Source organism: Lycorma delicatula, chromosome 8, assembly GCF_047948215.1.
Source record: "Lycorma delicatula isolate Av1 chromosome 8, ASM4794821v1, whole genome shotgun sequence".
Lineage (NCBI taxonomy): Eukaryota > Metazoa > Arthropoda > Insecta > Hemiptera > Fulgoridae > Lycorma > Lycorma delicatula.
This window is the reverse complement of record NC_134462.1, coordinates 111,521,243-111,545,444: the sequence shown is the minus strand read 5'-3', so window position 1 is coordinate 111,545,444 and position 24,202 is coordinate 111,521,243. Positions and strand designations below refer to the sequence as shown.

The following is a 24,202-nucleotide window of genomic DNA, read 5'->3' as shown; positions in this document are numbered from 1 at the left end:
AATATATTGATTTTACCATTGGTAAATTTAGTTGAATGAGGCTAGCATCAAGTGGATTGTTAGACCTTTATCAGATGACAGCAGAATTAGCTATTCTTACAGATAGATAATATATAAATTTACATAATATATTTAAATATTTGTAGGTAGGTATTGAAGTTAAATAGGATGTAGCAAAAATATGTTTTTCTTTCTTGCACATTTAAAAACCACTCCCTGCTATCTTTTTTGTAATAATATTGGATTTGAAAAGATGGAATCAGGTATGCACAGTTAAATGAGAATAATCAACATGTAGCATGGGATTTTGCTTTCATGAATGTGAGTGTTTAAAAATTAATGTAATAATTTTTTTCACAATATTTTCAGTTGTGTGTTTATGATGCCATTACAAACTATGTAACTAAAACTTCATCATACAGTTAAATTTTTAAGTCATTTCTTTATTTTGGTTAGTGTCTTTTAAAAAGTTTTACTTGTCAGAATCAGTAAAAGGATCGATACTAAATGTATCAAAAATATCCATCTAAATCAATAATAACATTCTTTAATTGTAGATTTTTGCATTATTTTTCCTAAGTTCAATTATCAAAATTGCTGAGTTCTTTGTCTGCTTTTTGATGATTGTGTGAAAGAATTATTCTTAATGTCATATGAGGTTGTCAGGGTATAGTAGTAGCCTTTAAAATATAAAAGGTAAATGTGTAATTTATAAAAATATTTTAATATATTTATTTTGGGTACTTGCTTGCATGAATTTATAATAATATTTATTATCACTGAATTATTATTCCCATAATATAAAGTTATTAAATTACTACATTATTATATCATTATAAAGAGCAGTAGTATAATTACGCATATTTAGCAAACTATCTTTAGCATATTCAAAAAAATAAAATTAAAGTTATCAAACATTTCTGAATAAACCATGTATTTGTTTATGGTTTAGCAATTTCCAGTTAAGCAGGATTGTATTATAATTTTATAGTACAATCATAAAGAATTATGTTAAAAATGTTTTTGTATTATGTTGTAGTGGTGTTGTTATAGATTACGTTGGCCTGTTACAGTGATTCAGATTGGTTGGTCAGTCACCAGATTGGTTCCATGTCTATACAGTATAAATTTAACTGTGCCTGTAAAAAATCTGTTCTTACACTTCATTAATTTCACTTCTCATTTTACTTAAAATATTTTTTTATTTTTACAGGTTAAACAATTAAAAGAAAGAATTCAAGAAGAAAAAGGCAAAGATTATCCAGCTGAGAATCAAAAGCTTATTTATGCTGGTAAGATGAGTTTTTTTTTGTACTGGTCTTGGTTTTTGTATGTATTGATTTTCATCATATATTTATTTGGTTTACTCTATCCCAATGTAAGATTGATTGAATATTTACATAAGATGTGTATGTAAATATGTTTCTTTGTTTATTAATAAATAGCATTTTAAGCATTACCATATTTTGACATTTCTTGTTTCCAGGAGGTTCCAGCTAAACTAAGCAGGCATGTCCTCCTTAAAATTAGGAGGAATAAATATTCAGATAAACATGGATCTGAAAAGACTTTTCAAGTTATGATCAGTCAAATGTTACTCAGTACAAATGTTACTTAAGAAAAAATGTGCTATTGTTCTTGCAGGAATGCAGAATTTTAACAAAGAATTTAAAAAAAGATAAGAAGAGTTGATCCCAATGATATGCATTGAATTTGAAGAAGTTTTTTATGAATATTCTAAAAGTAACTGAAGATAGTAACTTCTCACACTTTCCTAAAAAAAAAAAAAAATAGTTTTGCTACAAATCTTATAAAAATTTAATCCTGTATAAATTCATGTTAAAAAAACAGTGGACATATCTCATGACTAAATAGTACTATTTACTACTACTGCATTTTGTTGTACTACTTCTGCATTTCCTTCAAGAAAATAAACATTTTATTATATTTGTAATATTGATTAAATTCAGAGGAAAAGTTCAGCCTAATTATTTGTGATCTGGTCATACAAAAAATTACTTGTCTTCCAAAAATGATTCAAGAAATCAAATGCGACCAACCAATTTCAATGTAATAGTTGTTAAAAAAAATTACAAATTACAATAACCACAGTCTTTTTCAGTTAAAATTAACTTTGATCTAATCAATTTATAGATTAGATTTTTACAGATTGGTGAAATTTTCATCTCTTTTAATATTACTTCTCTACATCCCAGCATATTCTGATCAAGGAAACAATGGAAAAATATAGTTAATATGTACGAAATAAATATAGTTTCAATGTAATTAAATTTTTGGCACCAATTGATCCTGCCTGGATTTCTAGATAATCTTTTCATGAATAACTACCTTGAGATGGAAGTTAAAAGATAATTTTAGTATTTCCTGTGAGTTTAATTGTGATAATTCACATCATCTTGAGAATTTTATTATAAACTTAAACAAAGTTACGATATGGTAAATATATTATGAAAATGATAAAGTAAACACGAGGGTTATTGTTTATCCATTTCTGTTGCATTCATAAATATAATAAATCACTTTTGATATTTACAGAAAACTACATACACTGATAGATTTGTTATCAGTGATTCATCCAATGCAGCAATAATAATGCATTGAGTCATAAGAGAGTAAATTTAGGTGTATTTTATCTGAATTCATTCAATGTTTATTAATTTGAAATTTAGTTACATCTTTTTATTTGTGTGTCATTTTAAATCAAATATCAGTCGACATTTTTTCTGGAAGTAAAATTCTCAGCATCAAGCCAAGTCCCATTCTATCATGGATAATATAATATATACATCATGCATAAAATAAACAAATTAAATCTAGAAAAAACTAAATTTTAATTTAATTTTTGCTTCATTAATACAATTCCATCAGATGTAGTAAATTGAAAATGCCTAGTAGTTCTTTTCATATACCTCTGAACTCCTTTTACACATTCACCTTGCCCATTTTCCTGGGAGGTTTTTCTTACTACGAAGCTTAAAGTACTAAATTTAAAGTTCTTAAGGTGCCTAAAAATCCTGCTGGAATTGTTTTTTAAATTTCATGTTGCTTTATTTTGTCACTATTTTGTTAATAGAATACCCACTCCAATAATATATTCATTCTGTGTTACACAAAATGTTTATAGGCAGAAAGCAGGAAAGTTACAAAATTTATGTGGCATACTTAGAATACAGTTTATGAGCAATCTAATTTTTCTGAATAATCAACTACGATATGGTTTACATGAAGTATCACAATTTTAAATTTTGAAAATACATTTTTCAGTCATAGGTAAAATTCTGTCCATTTGTCAAACCTAACTAAATTCCAAAATCTTCTTTTATACATGTACAGATTTTGAAAACAAAAAGACCAATGCAATTTATTGATATCTTGATACAAATTACATTCGCTCTGTTTAATGTGGTATGAAAATAAAATTGAATAAATTTTAAAACAAATTTCAATTTCCTTATTCTTATGTAAAGCTTCTTCTTTGTAAGCTTCTGTGGTGAATTATTTCATCATTATTTAATTATTTTGAATAAAATTTATCAAATTACAAATATTTACTTTAGATAAATGTCTCTTTTAATTGAATGGTTTTAATTAATATATTTTGTTTTTTTTTATGTTGGTTGTTTGTAGTTGCCTAAGTGTGCTGTGTTTATTTATATATGTGATTATGTGTCTGAATTAAATTTTAAAACATTATAAAGCTGTTAATAGTAATTATAAAAAAGTTTTAAATAATAAGCTGTGACTTTTGTTCAGGCCTGCTTAGAATATTATTTACTGTATTAATACTTCTCATGGTTAATTTTCTTTTGTTTTTTGTTCAAATAAATAAGAGTAATTTCGGTCATTTAGTTCTATTATTTTCATACATTCCTTTACTTCTTGTGTTTTGGATTAACGTTTATTTTAGAGTGTTTAACTAATACTCCAAATCTTCAATTCCATTTTTGCAGGCTGGTCTGTTTTTCTTAAAATAATCTTCCAGTACATGTAGGCCTGTAGTAAATATGCTGACACAGTTGGCTTCTGTCATGATTCTGAAGTATCAACTCAGTTTTGTGAGCATGTATTGTGTTTCTTACACTATACACTAAATAAGTAGTGACCTTTTCTGTCCCAAAAGTCTGTTGTTATTTTTCGAGTGGAGAATGCATGATGCTTGGGTTCTGCAGCGACAGACATGATGCTATTCTATTTATCTGTAATGAACTTTTTTTTTGCCTGGCTTCACACCACAGATGTAACAGCACTACTTGCTAATGTTGCAAATGAAACATTTTTCCAGCCTACAGCCCAGACTTAGTTCATGATTTTCACCTATTCATGAAATTGAAGAATGTATGGAATAAGCAGGAGTAACTCATTATAGATGATACTCTTTGCTACTTACAAATGGGTGAAGGAAAATCATAATGTTTTTAAATAGCTGGCTGTGGTGTGGATTATAAAGGTGTTACAAAAATGTTTGTTAAGATTATAATACTTAAATTTTGATTTTTAATCATAAAAATGAACCTTAATGGTTTTTTTTACTGATGAAAACAATTGGGTTAGAAGAGGAGGAAAATATTTAACCTTTGTGAACTAATAACACCGGTCTACAAGGATTTGTTACACAGATAATCTTTGCTTACTCTTATATATTTTTTGAATCCAAATATGACCTCAAAATTTGTTCTAAGGGGTCATATTTTTTGTGATTATCACTCAAAAATGAAAGTTGTTTAAAAACATATATTTTCTCTGTTAAGATTTAAGACTTGCAACGATTTGCTGTGAATCATTGTTCTATATTTGTAATGAAATTTAGTGTCTGAAGATACTTATAAATGACTCAAAGTGAAGTAATTTGGAGGAGTGGTTGATGTGATTAATATTATATTATATCATAGAATGACATCGATACTAACTTTTACTATAACTTATTTGTTCTAGGAAAAATAAATTATTACTGCAGTATGATTTAATTAACAGCCTTTAATAATGAAATCATAATTGATATAATTTCAGTCACCACTTTTACTGTGGAATAACCCAAACTAGAGAATCTGCTCGTTTTGGCTTTCATTCTTATATTATCACAACTTTGGTGTTTAGTTTTATTCCTAATTTTTTTTTTTTTATAGATGTGTATTAATTTTTAAATCTCAAAGAATAAATATTACTACTGTAGTTTTACTACTTTGCTTTAAAGTTCATATATATGAACTTTATTTTGGGTGTAAAAAAGTCAGTATAATTCTTAGTAATTCTCGTGCAACTTTAGTAAAAAGCTGGCTTACTGGGAAGCCATGTTATATGCCTTTTGCTGTTCATATGGTATGGAAAGAACTTAAGGACCACTCGACAGACTGCTATTAGGTAGATTTCATAAGTAAGCTATCTATTGTAATGGGTACCATGATTTGACTTCCAGAAAATTTTGACATATCTTTGCGTTTCACATCCCCAGACCCCAAAACCAACATCAGCTCAAAAGTTTATATATACATTTATATATATTTCACTTTCTTGTGAACATGATAACTGCCGTAATTTTGCATCAATCACTTTCAAATTGTTCTTTAAAAATAACATCCCAAAATCTCGGTCGAGTTTGTTAACAGACAAAATCGAACCATGGGGGTCTTTTTCAAAAAACAAAATATTGAACTTTCTATTAAGTAAAATATCAAATTTGTTTAAAGTTCCTACTATTCTTTGGATAAGGGCCTAAAAATTATGTAAGTAAAGTTTTTTGATATCACCAATCATTGCCTCAGGGGGTGGAAAAAATGGGGTTTTGAAGACAAAAAAAATTATACCTCCCTTAATAGGCACAGTATCAAATCGGTTTAAAATGGTCGTTAATTCTCTAAACATTACCTAGAATTTTGGTTTGAAACAATTTTTTATATGACCATCCCTTATAGCAAAGGATGACCAAAATGTTGCTGGAATTGTAAGAAGATGGGACTTGTATGGTAAAACGTGAAACTCTTTTTCATATGCAACCATTGTTATATTGAGTAAATCTGAAGTTTTTCTTAAGTTTAAGGTGGAAATCTTTTTTATCCCCTATTTAGCACAAGTGAAATCTACCTCTGCCTTCTGGCGTGCCTAAAGGGAATTTTTGTATCATAAAAGACAAAACATCATGTAAATTCAAGATATCTGTTCGAAATTGTAGTATTTCTCTATCTATAAGACTATAAGACCTATCTGCACAATGAAGAGTAACCTGTTCCAGTTCCATCAGAAACATGGAGTTAAAGAAGAATATGCAAACTATGAAGAATGCTATGGTAATTTAGAAGTAATGAAGAAGAAGAGGATCCAGATTTCTAAGGTGACAGTGCTAAACCTCACAAAATTACTCAAGCAGAACTTAATTTTCTTGTTTATGATCTTAATTTGTCTAAAATACAGAGTTACTGGCTTCAAGGTTAAAAGGCTAAAACCTCAAAAGTGACAATGAAATATATATTTTCTATGTCAAGCAACAAAAATTTCAACATCTGTTCTTATTAGATAGTATAATATACTGACAGTATATCGATAGTGATGTAAATTCTTTATTGGATATACTAGGACAGGCTCATAATTATATGGAGTGGAAACAGTTCTAATAAAATGAGTTTGAAAATTGTTCCATTTAACAATTGAAAAGAGGAACCTCAATTTCTCTTTCTTATGCAGCATAAATGAGGAAGGTGACTTATAACAGTATGAAATTTTTACTGATGTCAAATCAATGTGAAAAGTACTCTTAGCACATATGAGAACTAAAGGTGATATTAAGTACTGTTGTTTCTGAGCAGGGCAGCAGAAACAGAAAAAATATCAACAGTAAAAAAAACCGGCCGAAGACTCATAAAACTTGGTGTGATGAAAAATTTTTGTCAAAGCAGTTCATTGTTAATGACCGATGTTTCTTATACCTTAAGAGAAAGTTTTCCACGATCAATTAGGAAAAAACAATGCAGAAATATTTGTTGGACTACACATATGTAGTAAGTTAATTAAGGATTTGAACTTTGAGAGAGTTTGAATCGATCTGAGAAAGCAAGCAATGGGTATCATTTCAAAATATTGTTGAATCATTCCTGAGAAAAAAGAAGGCTGAGAATTATATAGAATTGGTGAGTGAACTTCTTGAAAACTATAAAAACTGGGATTACAAAAATACGTCTCATTCACATTAGAACTTTTTTCCACCTAATGTTGATGTAAGTTATGAGCACGGATGATCGCTTTCAACGTAATTTATTGTTGATGGAAACTACCAGGAAAAATGGAGTGTGAATATGCTTGTCGATTATTGCTGGAAACTGAAAAGGTACATTCCAGAGGCTGAATACAGAATAAAATTAAAAAAAGCAATTACTATGAAAGACAATAAGACAATTCCTTAAAAAATTAAGTTATCTTTAAATGTGTGTTAATAAAAAACTCTGCCCTCCATTCAAATTTGGATTGCAGATTTGAAAAATGTACACAAAATACTATAAGATACTATCGAAGAAAGTTAACAGAAATTTTTTTTTAAGAATATTTATTATTTGAGTCATTTGATAGTTAAGAGCTATTGTTTTTTTATTTATTTTTTTCTAGGTAAAATTTTAACAGATGATTCCACAATCAGTGAATATAACATAGATGAGAAAAAATTTGTGGTGGTGATGGTGACCAAACCTAAGGGAGCAGCTGTACCTCATTCAGGACCGAGTGATCCAACGGCTGCTGCTGCTACATCATCACCATCTCCAGCCGCATCTGTCAATGTAACGCCAGCCAGCACAAATTTGATCGGACAGACTCAGTCGGGTGAAAGTGACAGCAGGTAAGCAGTGGTGGTGTTTTCCCAGTTGATTACAAACTGCATTAATGGGTAGTAGTAATGCTCTAAAGATTATATTGAATCTCATTATTCTTCATTATAAGTAATAAATCACAGATTTCATTATGAATTTGTTCATTTTTAAAAATCTTTTGTTTTTATTAATTAAAATATACACACTACCACCATAATCTCTACTTGGTTGAAGTAATTCATTTTCTTTTCTAAATTTTAGAGTGAATACAGACTTTACTATTGGTTAAGCAGTACAGAATAATTTTGAAAAAACTATATTAAATATGGCCTGATTCTCAATTCAGTCTTTTTTTCATATTTATTTCATTTGAAATTAAATTCTCTATAATTATGATTTAATGCCAGATTGCCTCCTTTAATAAGGTAACTTATCTGATACTGTAATGAGATTTCCAACACTAACTACCCAAAGCAATAGAATACTTTAGAATAATTACCAAGACTTACATTAAGAATAATTATTCTATAATGTAATATTCTTTTGTATATTGTTCTTATATTTAGAATAATTATTATCAAGCCTTATATTGTTATACTAGCTTATAATTTAATCTTTTGCACAGTAGATCGTGGCAAATATATATATAACTTTCCTTAATAATGAAGAAACCAGTCATGTATGACTTCATTTAGTATTTCACTTCAGATTTTATGTAGTTGACCACTCTTTTAAGTTTTGCAGAGAATTATAGTTTTCCCATCATCCAGTCACTAACAACTGGACATTTAAGTTGTAAATTGGATGACTATATGCAATAATTCACAATTTTCAGCTTTAATATAGTACAAACCATTATGATTGAGACCTATACTTGAGTTTAAGGTTCTTAGTGTGAACTTGTATTCCAATACAGTGTTAGAGATTACAACTATGCCATCAAGTGAGTAGTCATCAACTAGTTAGTTTGATGACTAATACATATACATCATTAAAAATTTAATTACCATTATAGAATTCAGTGCATTAATCATCCAGACAGGGTGTAAAAAAAGGAATATCAGGATTTTAATTTGTTATAGCTCTTAAAGGAGATATTTACTCTTGATTTAAGGTTAGAATCAAAGAGCAAACAGGACAGTTTTAATTATGCGCATGTGTTCCATATCTTCCTGCTTGACAGTGCCACTAGCAAAGATGACAACTCGTGAAAGGAAAGCCTTCTGTGTTTTGCAGTTTGGTAAATATTAATCTGTAGTTACAGTTCAGCGTATGTTCTGTAGAAAGTTTAATCATAATCCTCCAAGTGACAATAAGTAAAAAAAAGTAGGCTGGCCATGAACTGGCATTGCTGTGGTGATAATGTGGAATGATTTAAGGATACGCTTACACATACGTTCCATATCTTTCATAGCTGTAGGCTTTGAAGTCTACTCATTATGCTGTGCGAGCTGACTTAATGATTGAAATATTGCAGTAAGAAGATAACTTTCTTGATGTTTAGTGATGAGACAACATTTCTTCTCGATGGAAAAGTTAATTTACATAATGTCCATATCTGGGGGTTAGAAAATCCCTTTCAACTCTGACAATGTGAAAGAGACTTATCAAAATTAAATATTTTCTGTGCATTATTAGGCAGGTTTACAGGCTGTTCTTTTTCGCTGAAGCAAGGATAACAGGAATTGCTTATTTAGATATATTGCTTACATGGCTCTTTCCTTGACTCCAAGATGGACCACAGAATTTTATTTGGCAACAAGAATGGTGTGCTTCCTCACCAGCTTAATTCTGAATGGGATCTGTTCAATGATGTTTTTCCTGACCACTGGAAAGGTCAGCACAGACCTGATGACAGATCTTGTTTATAGTGGCCTCCAAGATCACCCAAATTAATTAAAACAGTGAATGGGGAAGCTTTGTGAAGCCATTTAGCATTTAGCAAGTAAAATTGATTCAGCCAATCATCAGAGCTTTCAATCTCCCACATGGGAAGGTAACTACTTAACCTTCAATGCTACTTTGATGTATTTCCTGCAATGATAGAATTTCAAGATGAAAAGAGTTCAGGTGTGGGAGGATTTTTATGTTTTAGGTAGTATAAATGAGTTCAGTAATTTGTTTGTGAGGGTCGCTTAAGGTTTGTGAAACAAGTATTGCATATGAAAACAGCAAATACAATTGGCATAATTGAAATCCCTTAGCGTGGTAAATGAGCTACAAAATAGAATTGCTATCAACCTCATTTTTTAACCAATATATTTTTTTATTGTATTTGTGTTTATAAATTAAATCTTATGAAAATTAAAGCATATATAAACATAAAAAACAATTCTTTCATCTATTTAAAAATTGTTTTTCATATGCTTTTATAATTCTTTAAATTCATTCTCATTTATTTATCTATTTACAGATAATAAAATGATAAATAAAAGTATTTTTTTGTAGTAAAAAAAGGAGGTAATTTGATTTTGAACTTATAATAAAATAGACTGGATGACAATTTAAAATAAATAGGAATTTTTGGAAGTTTTTTCGTATGTTTAGACCCTAATTTAAAAAGCCTAGTTACAAATGCAACTACATTTTCCTCTGATTACTGCTACTAGAATAGGCCAACTCCTAAACAGATCCTGAATCTTTATCTGAATTCCTAAATATTATGTTATTCTTTTGACATTCCATATACTTTGTTGTATAATGATAAGTGTAAAATGTGGCTTCTTGAAGTTGATGTGAAGTGAAATTGATGAGACATTTGTGTGTTCAAGAATAAATTGGCCTCAACTAGTATAAACATAACATTTTTGTAGGGGGTTGTTTACATAACTGTGAACATCTATTATTGTAAGATTTTGGCTACTAGTGGAGGACAGCTTTGATGGCTGTGATACTATCCTCCAGAAAGTTCTTGGCTTTAATCCTGGTTAGACATGGCATTCATTTATCATTACAAAATGAATTTCTCTACTTTTATCATTAAAAATAGAAAAATTGTAATTGTGCATATTACAGGCAATCAGCCTGTTAAGATTAAATAAATATATTCTTTAGATGATACTGTTGCATGTTTCGCCGGTCGATCAGGATATTGAGAGATTGACAATTTAGAATGTTTATATAATTACAATTTATTGATTTAATGTGTTCATAATTACAACCAGACAATTTAATAATAATAACAATAGTGAATAAATGCAATAATGATAATAATAATAATAAGTGACAGTAATAAAGCAATTAATGAAAACAAATATTAATATAGTAATTACAACCAAAATAATAATCAGGATAATAGTAGTAAACAATAATAATAATATTACATACCAATAACAGCAAATTAAACAATTAATACATAACGTAAAACATAACATAATCAAAACAGTAAGCATAACATGAAAACAGAACATAATCAACAAAGAATAACAATCAAAATATTACACATCAAATAGTGATAAATGTCATTTAGTTAATAATAAATAATCGTTTGGAATTTATTCCAGGTAGATAAATAGAAGACTAAACCCATTAACAAAAGAAACTGCTAGTCTTAACCCTTTTTAACCACTAGTCTTGTATTAACAAACAATCGTATAGTGTTCACTTGCAAATGTCTTTGCTATCTACTCTTAACAGTTTATGAATGAAGTTTATTGCATTATTTCTTTCATTTATACATGTATAGTTTTACAGTAACTCGCCGATAGTATTTCTTGTTTACTGGAATTACTCGTGATTTCATCTTACTCATATTGAACTGGATTCAAAACTATCCTCGCTTGACTGCCATTTCGCACTCTCGTCTTGCAGACTCACACTTGTGATTCTCCATGCTGGACTGTCGTAACATCTTGTTGGACTGGTTTGCAGAACTCCACCAAACCCACATGACTCTATACCACTCACAACCTCTCCTTGCAGAACTGCCCTTGTGGGATTGATGTCATAATACCTCGCAGACTGGTACTAATAGAACTCTTTTAGCTGCTCTTACTGGGCTATTTATAGTGCTAGCCTCTTTACCTGGTGGATGAGACCCTACTCGTAGCATGAGAACAATCTACCAAGGCTTTTCTTTCCCATAAATTCCAAATTGTACAACAGGTGTTCATTGTGTATCAGTGGGCAGCATAATAAAGGAAAATTCTAAAACAAACCTATTCTTAACAAAAAAAGGTTCTCCTTTTTGTCCCTTTCTGGATTCCTACCATTATACTTTTATAATAATTGGTAGGAATCTGTTACTCAGGCTTGCTATACCGGTCTTGTTACAATATTTTTCACCAGGAATTCTTTTTCCTGTGTAGAAGAAAAAACATATTCTAGTGTTTTCAAAGTGACAAAGTCACTTTGATTCTTCTGCAGTGATCCATTCAATCTGTGTCATACCAAATGCCTTTTTCTTTTTTGCAATAGATTCTTTTTATAGCATTTATTTATAATGGAGCATGACCAGGCGGGTGAACAGAAGGTGTTTGCAGTTAAAACATTTTACAAAAGTAGTGATGATTATACAACTGCACAACAGTTTAGATATCTTTTCAGAATCCATTGGATTGATCCAGTGCTGTTTGCCTGCGCCATTGTGAAGTCTGGGTACAGAATTTTGAAGAAACTTGTAAGTGTCGCTTATCTTGTAAGCAATGCTTAAGAAAGCTTGTTAGGCTTTGTTTACTTCCCACTGTAAGAGCTGTAATGAGGTAATCCTTGGTCTGCCCATTATCGTTCAATTTCACCTGGCTGTCAAATACCAGTATAAGAAAATTACTTGTAAGGATTAATGCATGCATATTATAAAATTCAAATAATGGAATCATTAAATAAAGCTGATAGAATTAATTGACTTTTTGCTGTCAGTTTTTTTAATCTTATTAAAGTTAATGAAGAAATTACTCACAATATGCTTATAACAAATTGATGGCATTTCCTCTTTTATGGATGTGTGACTGAACTAAACTTCTGGTATCGAGTAATGAACAAACGAACAACTCTAAAAAAATTCAGTAAAAAAATCACTACATTGCATTAAAATTGTTGTATAATGTGCTATAGCATCCTCTGGAATAATTAATTCATATCTTGTTGTGGACAGTAATATGAATTCATTATTGTCATTTTAAATGTTTGAATGGTTGAAGTATTTTTTACTCAGTCACTCAATTAGGCAATTAACGTGTTAGTTAACTTATCGTTTCCAATCAATGTTTTCTTCAGATAATCCTTGGTGATGTCCCTTGGCTCATTGATTGCCAAATCTCGTATCTAAGTTAAACTTTAGTAAACAGTCTTTTAACAGTGGGTATTTAATTGATGTACTGTTAATAAGCAGGCTTTATTTAAACTGAGTAGAGTAGTTCTAACAATTTCAAGTTTTCTTGATTATTAGATCTGTTCGTAATTTTATACATGATTTTACTGAAGCTATTTTATTTTGAAAAAGAATATGTATGAACTTTAAAATAAATTAAATATGACCTCTACATAAATCTGAGTGAAGTCTTTTTTACCCTGAATTTAGAATTTAAACATGGGCATAGCAAAGACCAATCATTTCTCCATTGCCTACTTCCAGTGCTGGAGGACTATTGTATACCTCCCTCTGTTATTTTATTTGTATGTGATTTTGTTCTTTTGGATTTGAAGATAAGTCAGACCATTAAAAATCAACTTCCTAATTCATTCAAGAGCTTTCATTTGTTTAAGCATGCCTTTCTTCTTCTAGTTTTATCATAGCTGTCTAATTTTCTTATATAGTAACTGATCATCATTAACATCTATCCAAAATTTCCTTTGGTTGAGCCATCCACTGTTTTCAGTTATCTCTAAGGAGGGGTAAAATGTTAAGTAATGAATGGATAAGGTTTGATTTACTCATACAATCTTACCGTAACTTATCTTCATGCATCAATCTTCCCCAGATCTCTCAAAATGACGGTCAGCTTTTTCTGTGCAGCTCTTCCTGTAGGTTTTGCATTTTTATCATTTCAGAATCTATAATTCTTCTTCTTTGTTTATATTTTAAACTGAATTTCCATAATATTTTTAGAATTTTATTTCATACCTTATATACTTACCTGCTCTCAAGATCTATGAAAAATGTTTTTTAATCAAAATGTTGTTTACTCATAATGGTTAAGATTTATAACCTGTACTTAAGGTTTTTAAGTAAGATAATGTATCAAGTTGCATATTTATTGTATTAAATGAAAAGTAAATAGAGATTTGTTTTTGTGTTTTAGCATAGGAGCAGGTGCAGGTGGAGCAACTTCTAACTTAACAGAAGCAGAATCAGCGTTGTTAATGGGTGATGAATATACAGCTATGGTTAATAATATAATGGATATGGGGTATGAAAGGGATCAAGTGGAAGCTGCTTTAAGAGCCAGTTATAATAATCCTGATAGAGCCGTTGAATATCTTATAAATGGTATACCTCCAAATACTGATAACGAGTCCACAACTCCGCCAGCCACAGGACCCACCGCACAATCAGGTGAGAAGTTTGGTGATTATTTTGATAATCAGTTTGTACATTGCAGTATCTTTTGATGATCATATTAATTGTGCCCATCGAGTGCTCATTTTATCTCGGGTGAGTTAGTGTCCAGGAGGAATTGTTAGATATTGTTGTATCTTTTAATGTTACTATAAAAAAATTTGAAAAAAAATTGGAGTGAAATATAAAACATACTGTTATTCTAAAATGAAGTTACTTTCCATTGGAAAGTAGTTTAAATTTTAAGATTGAAAGTTATATAAATTTCCTGTTGACTCCTACCTATTAATTCATATTAAATTACTTGTAAACAAGTAATATCTGTTTAATTCACATATAATGATTTACTAGCTGCACTGGATAGTTCCTCATTTCAGAATAGTGTGCTCACACTATTCTGGGGGAAGGTCAAGAAACAATCTTGACCACCTCCAAATAAAAACCATATTAATATTTTACAGATTAACTGTTCTATGTCTACAAGTGAAGCAGTCTTTATTGTATTATTTTTTTTACCTATTTTAAATGTTATCAGAGCAAATCACTACTGTGCTGCTGTTTCTAATTTGCAAGAATTAATTCTGATTTTGATCTTCAAATCAGTTGGAAACCCCAAATTGATTGAATGTAATAGTTGGCTTCCTTAGGTTTATGGCCCTGCAGAGGGTGGCTTAAGGGGTTTGATTCTCTAATAGAGTAGCAACCCGGGTGGCTAGGAGCCCACTTGGGTGCTTACTGTGCCAAGATAGGCGTTATGCCATCAAATCTCAGTTAGTTGAGCTATTGTATTCAGGGTAGAGGTAGATTGTGTTAAAATCTTTGTGATGGAGCTGCGATGTGGGAGGATGAAGACGTTGACCTCACACCCAGAGCAGATCAGAGAGTTAGTGTTTGCTTCTTGTTAGAATTTCATAATTGAATCTCTTAATTAATCTCTTTGACAAATTAAGAGGTGGATTTGGGTATCTGTAAGATGAAATTGTCACTGCGATCAACACTTGTTTAAGAGGTATGAAAATAGAATCTAGATGTTTCAAGCAAACTCAACAGCTAGTTGAGAGGGCTACAAATTAAGAGCAGATGAGAGAAATTGGAAGAAGCCTAATACAAATGTGAAATTAAAGTTGAGTGAACTCACTGATGGGAATGTCTGCTGAGACATTTGCGTCAGTGGCATCCAGACAGACTGTAATATGTAATCAGATTTAAAGGATCTAAAAGATGGCCTCTGTTAAAACCCATTAGGGCTATGAATGGAGTGGGTAGGGGTGGTGTGATGACCAGGATCATCACAAGGCATCTTTCTCTACAAGGGTCAGGATGTTTCAGTCTAGATAAAAATGCCATGACTATCTCAGATCATCGTTTCTTACCATCTACTCTTTCTTGTGCTTGATCTCTTATTTATTTTTGGTTCTGTGAGTGTAGGTTTAGGCTGAAGATAGTGAGGTTTGCAGAGCCAGTATGATAGTAGGTGCAGATCCTAGGAGTGATTTGGTAGGAAGGGTGGGTTAATGCTTTTGGACCAACCCAAAGTCTCCTACCCATCTCTAGATGGGTATATTATGGTACCCATTTCTAGATGGGTAGGAGAATGATCTATAAATACATACAATGAACTTAAGTACCTTCACATATCAGTCTGGGCTTCCTAACAACCACCTTCTCCTAAAATACATGTTTCTATTTTAATTATTTATTCTCTACACAACAATTGGTTTATACTCAATCACTTCTTAACGATATGTGAATTTTTTTACATAAGAAAATGCCAAACCTAACCAGGGTTTTAACCCTGAAGCTTCTAGTTTAATGTCAGAGATGCTACCATTTCATCATAGAGAATGACTAAGTGGCAGATAATTTAATAATGATTACATAATTTTGAAGTCCATAAAAAATGTAAAAGTCAAAATTGAGATTGGACATTTCTAAACTTTTTTTTTTAAATAAAAGAAATTTCTGGAAAATTGAAGATGTTATTATCTGTTGAAATTTGTATAGACAATAGATTAGTATATTTTTTTTGAACCCTCCTTATATATTATTTATTATTGTGAAGAAAAAAGATTAATTTTAAATATACTATCATTTTTTTAAACAGTTTTATAATAAAATTAATTTTTGGGCTAAAAAATATGTGATAATTAACACAATCAAATAATATCGCTAAAATTTAAAAAAAAAAAAAAAAGGTCAGTATCATTACATATTAATAATATAAATTGGTCCTGTTTACTATCATAAATTTGTTAGTCACGGTCTGATTCATTTTAATGTAATGAAGAAAAAATATAGTCATTTTATTCATTTAAATCACAAATTTTATTCAAAAGAACTATTCCAGCTATAGTGAAAATATTTACATAAAAGAAAATGTAAAAAAATAATAAACCAAAGCAATTTAACATAATTAAATATAAATGACAGTGATAAGCAGTGATAGTTGAAGGGTTAATTTGCTGACACTCAAAAAATTATGGGTTAATTTGATTAGTCATTAAATTGTTATTATGGAATACTATTAAAACATCAAACAAATTTATTAGAACCTACCTACAACCATATATTAGATACTATAACAATAAGTTTTACTCAAACCATTGAGTTTCTAGAAGAGTCAAGAGCCTAAACCTAGATTTTAAGAAATTATTCCACTACAGAACATCTTAATACTTTTATCACCAGTAAACTGATTTTTTTTGCACTATATAATTTAATGGGGAATAAAGTGCAGACTTGGTTCTACTGAATTATATATAAAAACTTTATAAACTGTTCGTTTACTGAACATGATTTTATGTAGAACTGAGTTGATGCCTTTCATGCTTCATATATTCACATTTTATTACTAATGCTCTGGGAATTATTTCTTATGAAACCCATTCATAATAAAATTCTAAATTAGAGACAGGTTCAGTTAAGTCCCTTGTTTTTAGGTAATTTTGAAGTATTAAATATTTGAAAAAATGCATAATCTCTTAAATTAATTTTTTTGTGTAAGTTATGCTAATAAAAAAACCATTTTTAAGAAATCGTGTTTGTTTTTTATTTGTAACTAGTGGATCTGGTAATGCTTTGTTATAGCTGAATTTGAGTATATAGTCATTTTTTATGTAACAAACATCTCCAGGCTAACAAGTATATGGAACTAATAACTTGTGACCTGGGACAATTAATAAAGATGGTGAAATTTTCAGTGAAATTGGTTAAGTAGTTTTTCAGTTATTAGGCAAAATGAAGATTGTCTTTTATTTATATAGATAACAAACCGTATATGTCAGGTTTCTCTGTTTTATCATAACAATATACTGTTTGTTAACAATGTCTTAAAAGTAATATTATGGATATGTTTATTACTCGAACAAATAACCTTTGTCATTACTTAATCTTTTTCATAGATAGATATGTCAATATTTATTTCAGAGTTGCAAGTGTTATAAGCAAACTGCTAAATTATTACAAAGTATTGTGAAGTAATAATCCAGATTTCTTCATCACATTATTAGATGTACTCACAACGGCTAGTCCTCCTTCCTTTTAGCTAAATAATACAACTATTTACCTGGTAACTATGTGTTTTTTGTTTGAAATTTTACAAAAAAACAAAATAAATATTACTGTTCTTTATATAATACACACGTGTACCCTGTTACAAATAATATGTATTATTTTTGTTAAGGATAGTTATATAGTATTTATAAAGGTGTCCTGGAAGTGCTGGCCAAAGAGACTGATTCACACCCAAAATAAATACAAAAAAATTCATGTGAACAAATGCTCCATCTCATTTTATTTCCCCTGTGTTCATTGTGAAGAGTTTTTTGTTTTTTCAGTAAAGGTTTTTATCTTAAAAATAAATTTTAATTAAAAAAAGATCTTATTTGTTTAAATTGGCCAATAAATGCCTGAGATATTCTTGAAATTGTTAAAATGAAGTACAAAAATTCTGCAGTCAGACAATTTTGTGTCTGTTTCACACATAATTTTTGTAATTAGCTTTAACAGTTCATTCAGTAGAATGCAGCCAGTAGAAACCAAATTTCTTTTGGTGGTATCTGGGAATTGGTATTATAATAAAAATATATATATTATAAAGTTAAACTTAGATAAAATGGCTTCTGTTCTTTCAATTAAAACATTATTGTACAGTCCAGATTTATCCCCCAAAGATTTATTTTTTTTTGGCCGTTGATTCCAGAGTGACAATAAAATAAGGAGTTCATCTACAACTGGTTGTTACAAATCTTCGAGTTTTGTATGAAGTGATTGCAAGCTTCCCCCATGGAAAAATGAGCAGAACTTCATGGAGACTACATTGAAAAGCAATAAATATGTTTTTGCTATGAATTTTTTTGGGGGATAAATGTTTTTGAATGAATCAATTGAATCAGTCTTCTGTGCAGGGAAAGGCAAGACCTAAAAAAAATCTGTTATATGTTTATCAAATAATTTTAAATTATTTATTGTGGTATATTTTCTCAAAATAATATTATATCTAATAAGTGTTTTACACCCATCAACAACAATGCATTCCTAAGAATGATGCTCTAAATTTTTGGTTTACACATTACAGTTAACTGATCATTATTGAATTATAATATTGGTGAGATTGAAGAAAGTTAAAAAGTTCTGTATTTTTATAAGCAAATAAATAACAGGAGATATTTTTGTATAAAAAAAATATCTGTTTGGAGTCAATCTGTGGTAAACCAAAATCATGGTATAACTATCTTTTTCTTTCTTTTTCCTGTTAAGCCTCCGGTAACTACCGTTTAGATAATTCTTCAGAGGATGAATGAGGATGATATGTATGAGTGTAAATGAAGTGTAGTCTTGTACATTATCAGTTCGACCATTCCTGAGATGTGTGGTTAATTGAAACCCAACCACCAAAGAACACCGGTATCCACGATCTAGTATTCAAATCCGTGTAAAAATAACTGGCTTTACTAGGACTTGAACGCTGTAACTCTCGACTTCCAAATCAGCTGATTTGGGAAGACGCGTTAACCACTAGACCAACCCGGTGGGTTAAATGGTATAACTGTCTGAAAACTTTCTAGGTTTATGACAAATAATTGTTAAATATATTGAAACTTATCTATAAAAGTTTATATTCCAATAATAAAGTACTAGCCTAAATGTTATTCTACGATCAGTCATGGATTGTATTAATTCCAAATGAATTGACAAATATTTCTGTTTAAAAATCTTCTTATGTATTAACTTTATTATTAAAGTCTTCAAATTGATTTGTTAGTTTATTAATATGCAAATTAAATTTCAATCTTTTATTCAAACTTAAATCTAAATAATTATAATTATTAGAATAGGGAATTATTGTAAAATTTTTGTGGCATTTATTCTTCCTAGTGCCAATTAAACTTTGTGCAGTTACATTTTTTTTTTAATTTTACAATTTGTGTTACTGTTAAAGTTTTATTAAGAGCTAAGTGCTTATTCTCCCTCCAATACTTAATAATGGTAATTACTTCACTTGCATTAATTATAGTCTCAGCAAATTCAAACAAAACTACAGTATCATCAGCAAAGCAATAAATTTTGCTTTTGATTCATTAATTTTCATTTATTTTCACAAACCATTAAATAATTAAAGAAAGTATTGTTCTTATCATCGTTCTCTAGAATCCCATACTAAACAATCAATTAGTGGATCAATTATCAATGAATAAACTTTTGACAAAAATATGACTACAGATGAAAAAAATTGTAAGATGTCAATTATGCCTGCTAATCTAATTAGAGTTTTTATTTAGAAACATAAACCCAAAAGAATTGATTGAGGTAGTCATCTTTATAAACTGATTCAACCAAAGGTTTATATTTACATCCACACTAAAAATATGATATAAAACATTTTTTGGGTACATAGATTTTTTAAATGCCTTTTTTATGAATTAAGGACCTGTAATTTCCTCAATGCTGCGAGGATCAGTCAAATATAAACCTTTTTTTTAAACATTTATTAAAGCAGAATAAAAGTATAAAACATATTTATTGGTTTTCACATGCCTCCCTGAAGTTGTGCTCAATTTATATGGGAACTTGTGGATCCCTTCATAAATAATTTGAGGATTTGTTACAAGCCAATTGTGCTTTTTAATTTGTCTTTTTCATTGTCACTGGAAATTAGTGACCAAGAAAAAAGAAATCTCTGGGAGGTAAATGTAGACTGTACAATGAATGTTTTTTTAAAGTTCTCCAGTAAATTTTGTTCAGTATATTTCTAGTCCTAATGGCTATGTGTGATATGTCATTGTGAAGGAGAATCACATATTTGATTGGCTGATGACACCTTTTGTTCCTGTAAGCAGCTTTCAATTTGGCCAGGATTTGACAGTTTAGTAATGAGCATTCACAGTGCGACGTTTGTGAAGAAAATTGACATACAATCCATTTTTCCAGCATGCCTTTACAGGGGTAGACTCTCCCACTTCTACATCGTTTCATACGTTTTTGTGTGTAGGAGAAGGGAAAATCTGCATCCAGACGCCCAGCAGCCCGTACTGCTGGGTGTGTGGGATTTCCCACAGAAGGTGGTGAAACCTACTAAAAAACCTCCCCCATCCACAACATGAGGACAGAAACCACCTAGTCAGGTATTCGCTGCCATTACTCGTGTTAATGAGTACAACCCCTGAGCCACAGCTTCAGGTTTCCCCTAGGGCACCCAGCAGAGACAATCCAGTTGGACCCCTGCTACCCACCCATGAGGGCTGGCCTTCCACCTACCCTATTGGTTATCTTCCTCGTTAATTTTCTATGACATGACTTATCAAAACCACCCATAACACCGATCCCAGCTATCCTTAAAGAGAGCAAACATCTCATCATGTCTTCCAAGGTGATGTCCTCTCAAACTGGCTTCATAGCCTCCCAACATGAGCAAGTCAGAAGTGCTTGCTCACATCATCCATTAGATCACGTATTACCATCTCAGGCTCACCTGTGTTTCCTTCAAACCAAAGCTTTCCAGCATCCCCCGGGGGGCACCCAGCAGCGGCGATCCAGTGGGACCCCTGCTATCCACCCCTGAGGGCTGGCCTTCCACCATCGCTCTCCAGCAGAACACTACCCTATTGATTCTCTTTCTCTATCATCTTTTGAGAAAGGATTTCTCGAAACCACCCGGAACGCCGGTTCCAGCCTTCCCTAGAAGAGAGCATACTCTCATTACGTCTTCTGGGATGATGTCCAAGTCCTAGGAATCTTCTCACAATATATGCCCTGATTGAACGGTTCCAACAATGATAGAGGGGACACATCTGCTAAAACTTGCATGATCTAAGCTGTGACTCTATCAGGTCCAGGCATTTGTGTGGCCTGAGTTTACACACTGCATATTCCAGCTCCTGCACTATAAAACAAGGGGTTTCTCCATGATCATCTCGTGTCGCCTCCAATTTCCATTCTTTGGAAATAGATCTTGTAGAACCTCCACCAGCTGAGTCATGGGCAGTCTGGGCAAAGCCCTCCAAAATCTACCCATGACTCATATGCATCTCTAAAGGGGTTTTCATACTTCGTTTCATATTTGCTGATTTTGACTCAGGAGTGTCGTGATGGACAATACACATCTCATATAACTGTTCGATGCAAAAAAACAATATTTTCTTCATCAAAGTTGATTTTGGAGGTTGTGGCAAATTTCCTGTCAGGCCTGTTTCTGATTTTGCATCATAAGTTTTGGAATCCACAGACTTTGCACAGAACCTAAGGTATTTTGTTTCCATGATAAAAATTCCAAATCAATTTCATCAACATAGGCACTGATCAACTTCAGTGAGGTCATGGAATCAATCAAAGGTTGTCATTTGCCACACTTTGTTCTTGTAACTTCTTGCTCTTGACATGCTATTGACCAAAGAAGTGTGAATACTGAGACGGCTGGAGCATCCATCCCCTTCGCACATCTCTACCATCCCTCTGGCTAGCCCCCTCATGTTTGTGCACAAGCAATGAAAAAAAAGTCTCCTGACCTTCATCAGTTTAATGTTTGATAGAACTAACATTTTTTTATACATTTCAAATTGACAAGATTGGTGTAAACTGTCCCGCCAGCTTTATTATGTTTACCTGAATTGATAAATTCATTATAATTAATTTTTAATTACATTGGCAAAGAATGAACATTCCATATGATCCATTAAAACTAAAAAAATAATATTTTTAAATTATACTTTTAAATTATTGTAATTTTTATTGTGAGAATTTTTTTTAAAAACTATATCACTGAATGGATACTTATTAACTGACAGAGTAATTATTTAATTACTTATTAAGTAATTAAATTATCAATAAACATTGTTAGACTAGCTATTAAACAAAAAGAAGCTTAATAATAGATAAAAATGTTAGTTGAAATTTTTTTTTTTAATGATTCCTCATTAAATATTTTCATGGTGTATTTCGCTTTCTTTTAAAAAGCATTTCATAGACCTTAAACCAAACAAATTTATAATCACAAATTTTAGTAATGTTTTTACACCCATAAAAATAATTTTAAATAAGGACAAAGATGCTCACTTACATATATTTTATACTTAGATATAACTAAACATTTATTTTAAATGGAAGAAAATTGTTATTTTATTTCTAAAAAAGATTCAGTGAAACAATCCAAATTACAATTATTGTCAAAGTGGCATTTTTGCTAAATGCAGAAACTGTTTAAGTACAAAATCTATGAGTATTGTTTTACAAGAGTATAACTGACAGAAACCAAGCTACCAGAAATTTTAATATAAAGTTCAATTTCCACTTGGAAACTGTATAGAATTGGAAATTTCAATATCAAATTCTCTGCTTTTCTGTTGAAGTACATTTAATTGATAACCATTTTTATTACAACTTCCCTCAAGTGATTTAATTTTAACATTCTATATGTCAGTATATTCAAATAACTGTTTATTTTCATTTTTGAGGTCAATAAACTTCTTTTTTTTTTAATTTTGTTGGCAGCAGATATTTGTAAAGAAAATCATTTATATCCTGACATAATATATTCATTCTTGTTGTTAGTTTCAAATAATGTTATTATATACCTACTATAATATTTTTATTCCCAATCTGTTTCTGTTAGAGTAAAATGATAAAATAAGAGGAAATTCAAAGTAGAGCCAGGATGATAACATATGAAATTATTGTGATGCTGCAGTATTCTAATTAAGGGTAACTAACTTACTTTAGCTAAATTTAATAAAGTTTCACAAATAAATTTTGTTAATTGATCAATAAGTGCCATTACAAGTAATTTTTAGTAAACAATTAAACAAGATCAAACATTGAAAAAATTTAAAGGCTTAAAACCTGTTTTGGGACACAAATGCAGAAAAATATCAGAATGCAAAAAAAAAGAAGGATCACCTGACAAACTAAGCTTTCCACTTACATCACTATTTATTGCATTTTTATGTGAGCACTCCAGGATATGATTGATCAATTTTTCTATTCTTTCAACCATCCTTTAGGTCACATTTCATTAATATAAAAAATTCTGTTGCATTAAGTGTGTCAGAAAGATAGATTTTTGGTTTTAGTTTACATTAAAATTATACCCAAAACTACAGTTTTTCCTCTTAACTACAGTTCCTGTGAACTAGTTCACTTGAAAATCAGTAGGATTCTATTTCTACTAGGTTTATATCACCCTACCAAGTTCATCAAAATCAGTTAAAAGTTGCAAAGAGAAAAAATATTTCTGACTTTCTTTCAAAATTTATGTTTTTTTTAAATTTGAAAAAAATATTTTTACTGGCATATAATAATCTTATAATTTACATGTATTATCATGTTTTTAAATATTGCGTATGACAGTATAAACAAAAATATTTTGTAAGCATCTACATAAGCTTTGTATAGAACAGTTGAT

General features: G+C 30.3%; 1 protein-coding gene across 1 annotated transcript in view; it reads left to right on the top strand.

Moving 5' to 3' along the window:
• Positions 1 to 24,202, top strand: part of Rad23 (UV excision repair protein Rad23) — a 30,732-nt gene that overhangs the window by 3,623 nt on the left and 2,907 nt on the right. The window contains exons 2-4 of the mRNA XM_075373954.1: positions 1,214 to 1,292; positions 7,612 to 7,840; positions 14,051 to 14,304. Coding sequence (XP_075230069.1) covers positions 1,214 to 1,292; positions 7,612 to 7,840; positions 14,051 to 14,304 — 562 coding nt within the window. The remainder of the gene's footprint in view (positions 1 to 1,213; positions 1,293 to 7,611; positions 7,841 to 14,050; positions 14,305 to 24,202) is intronic.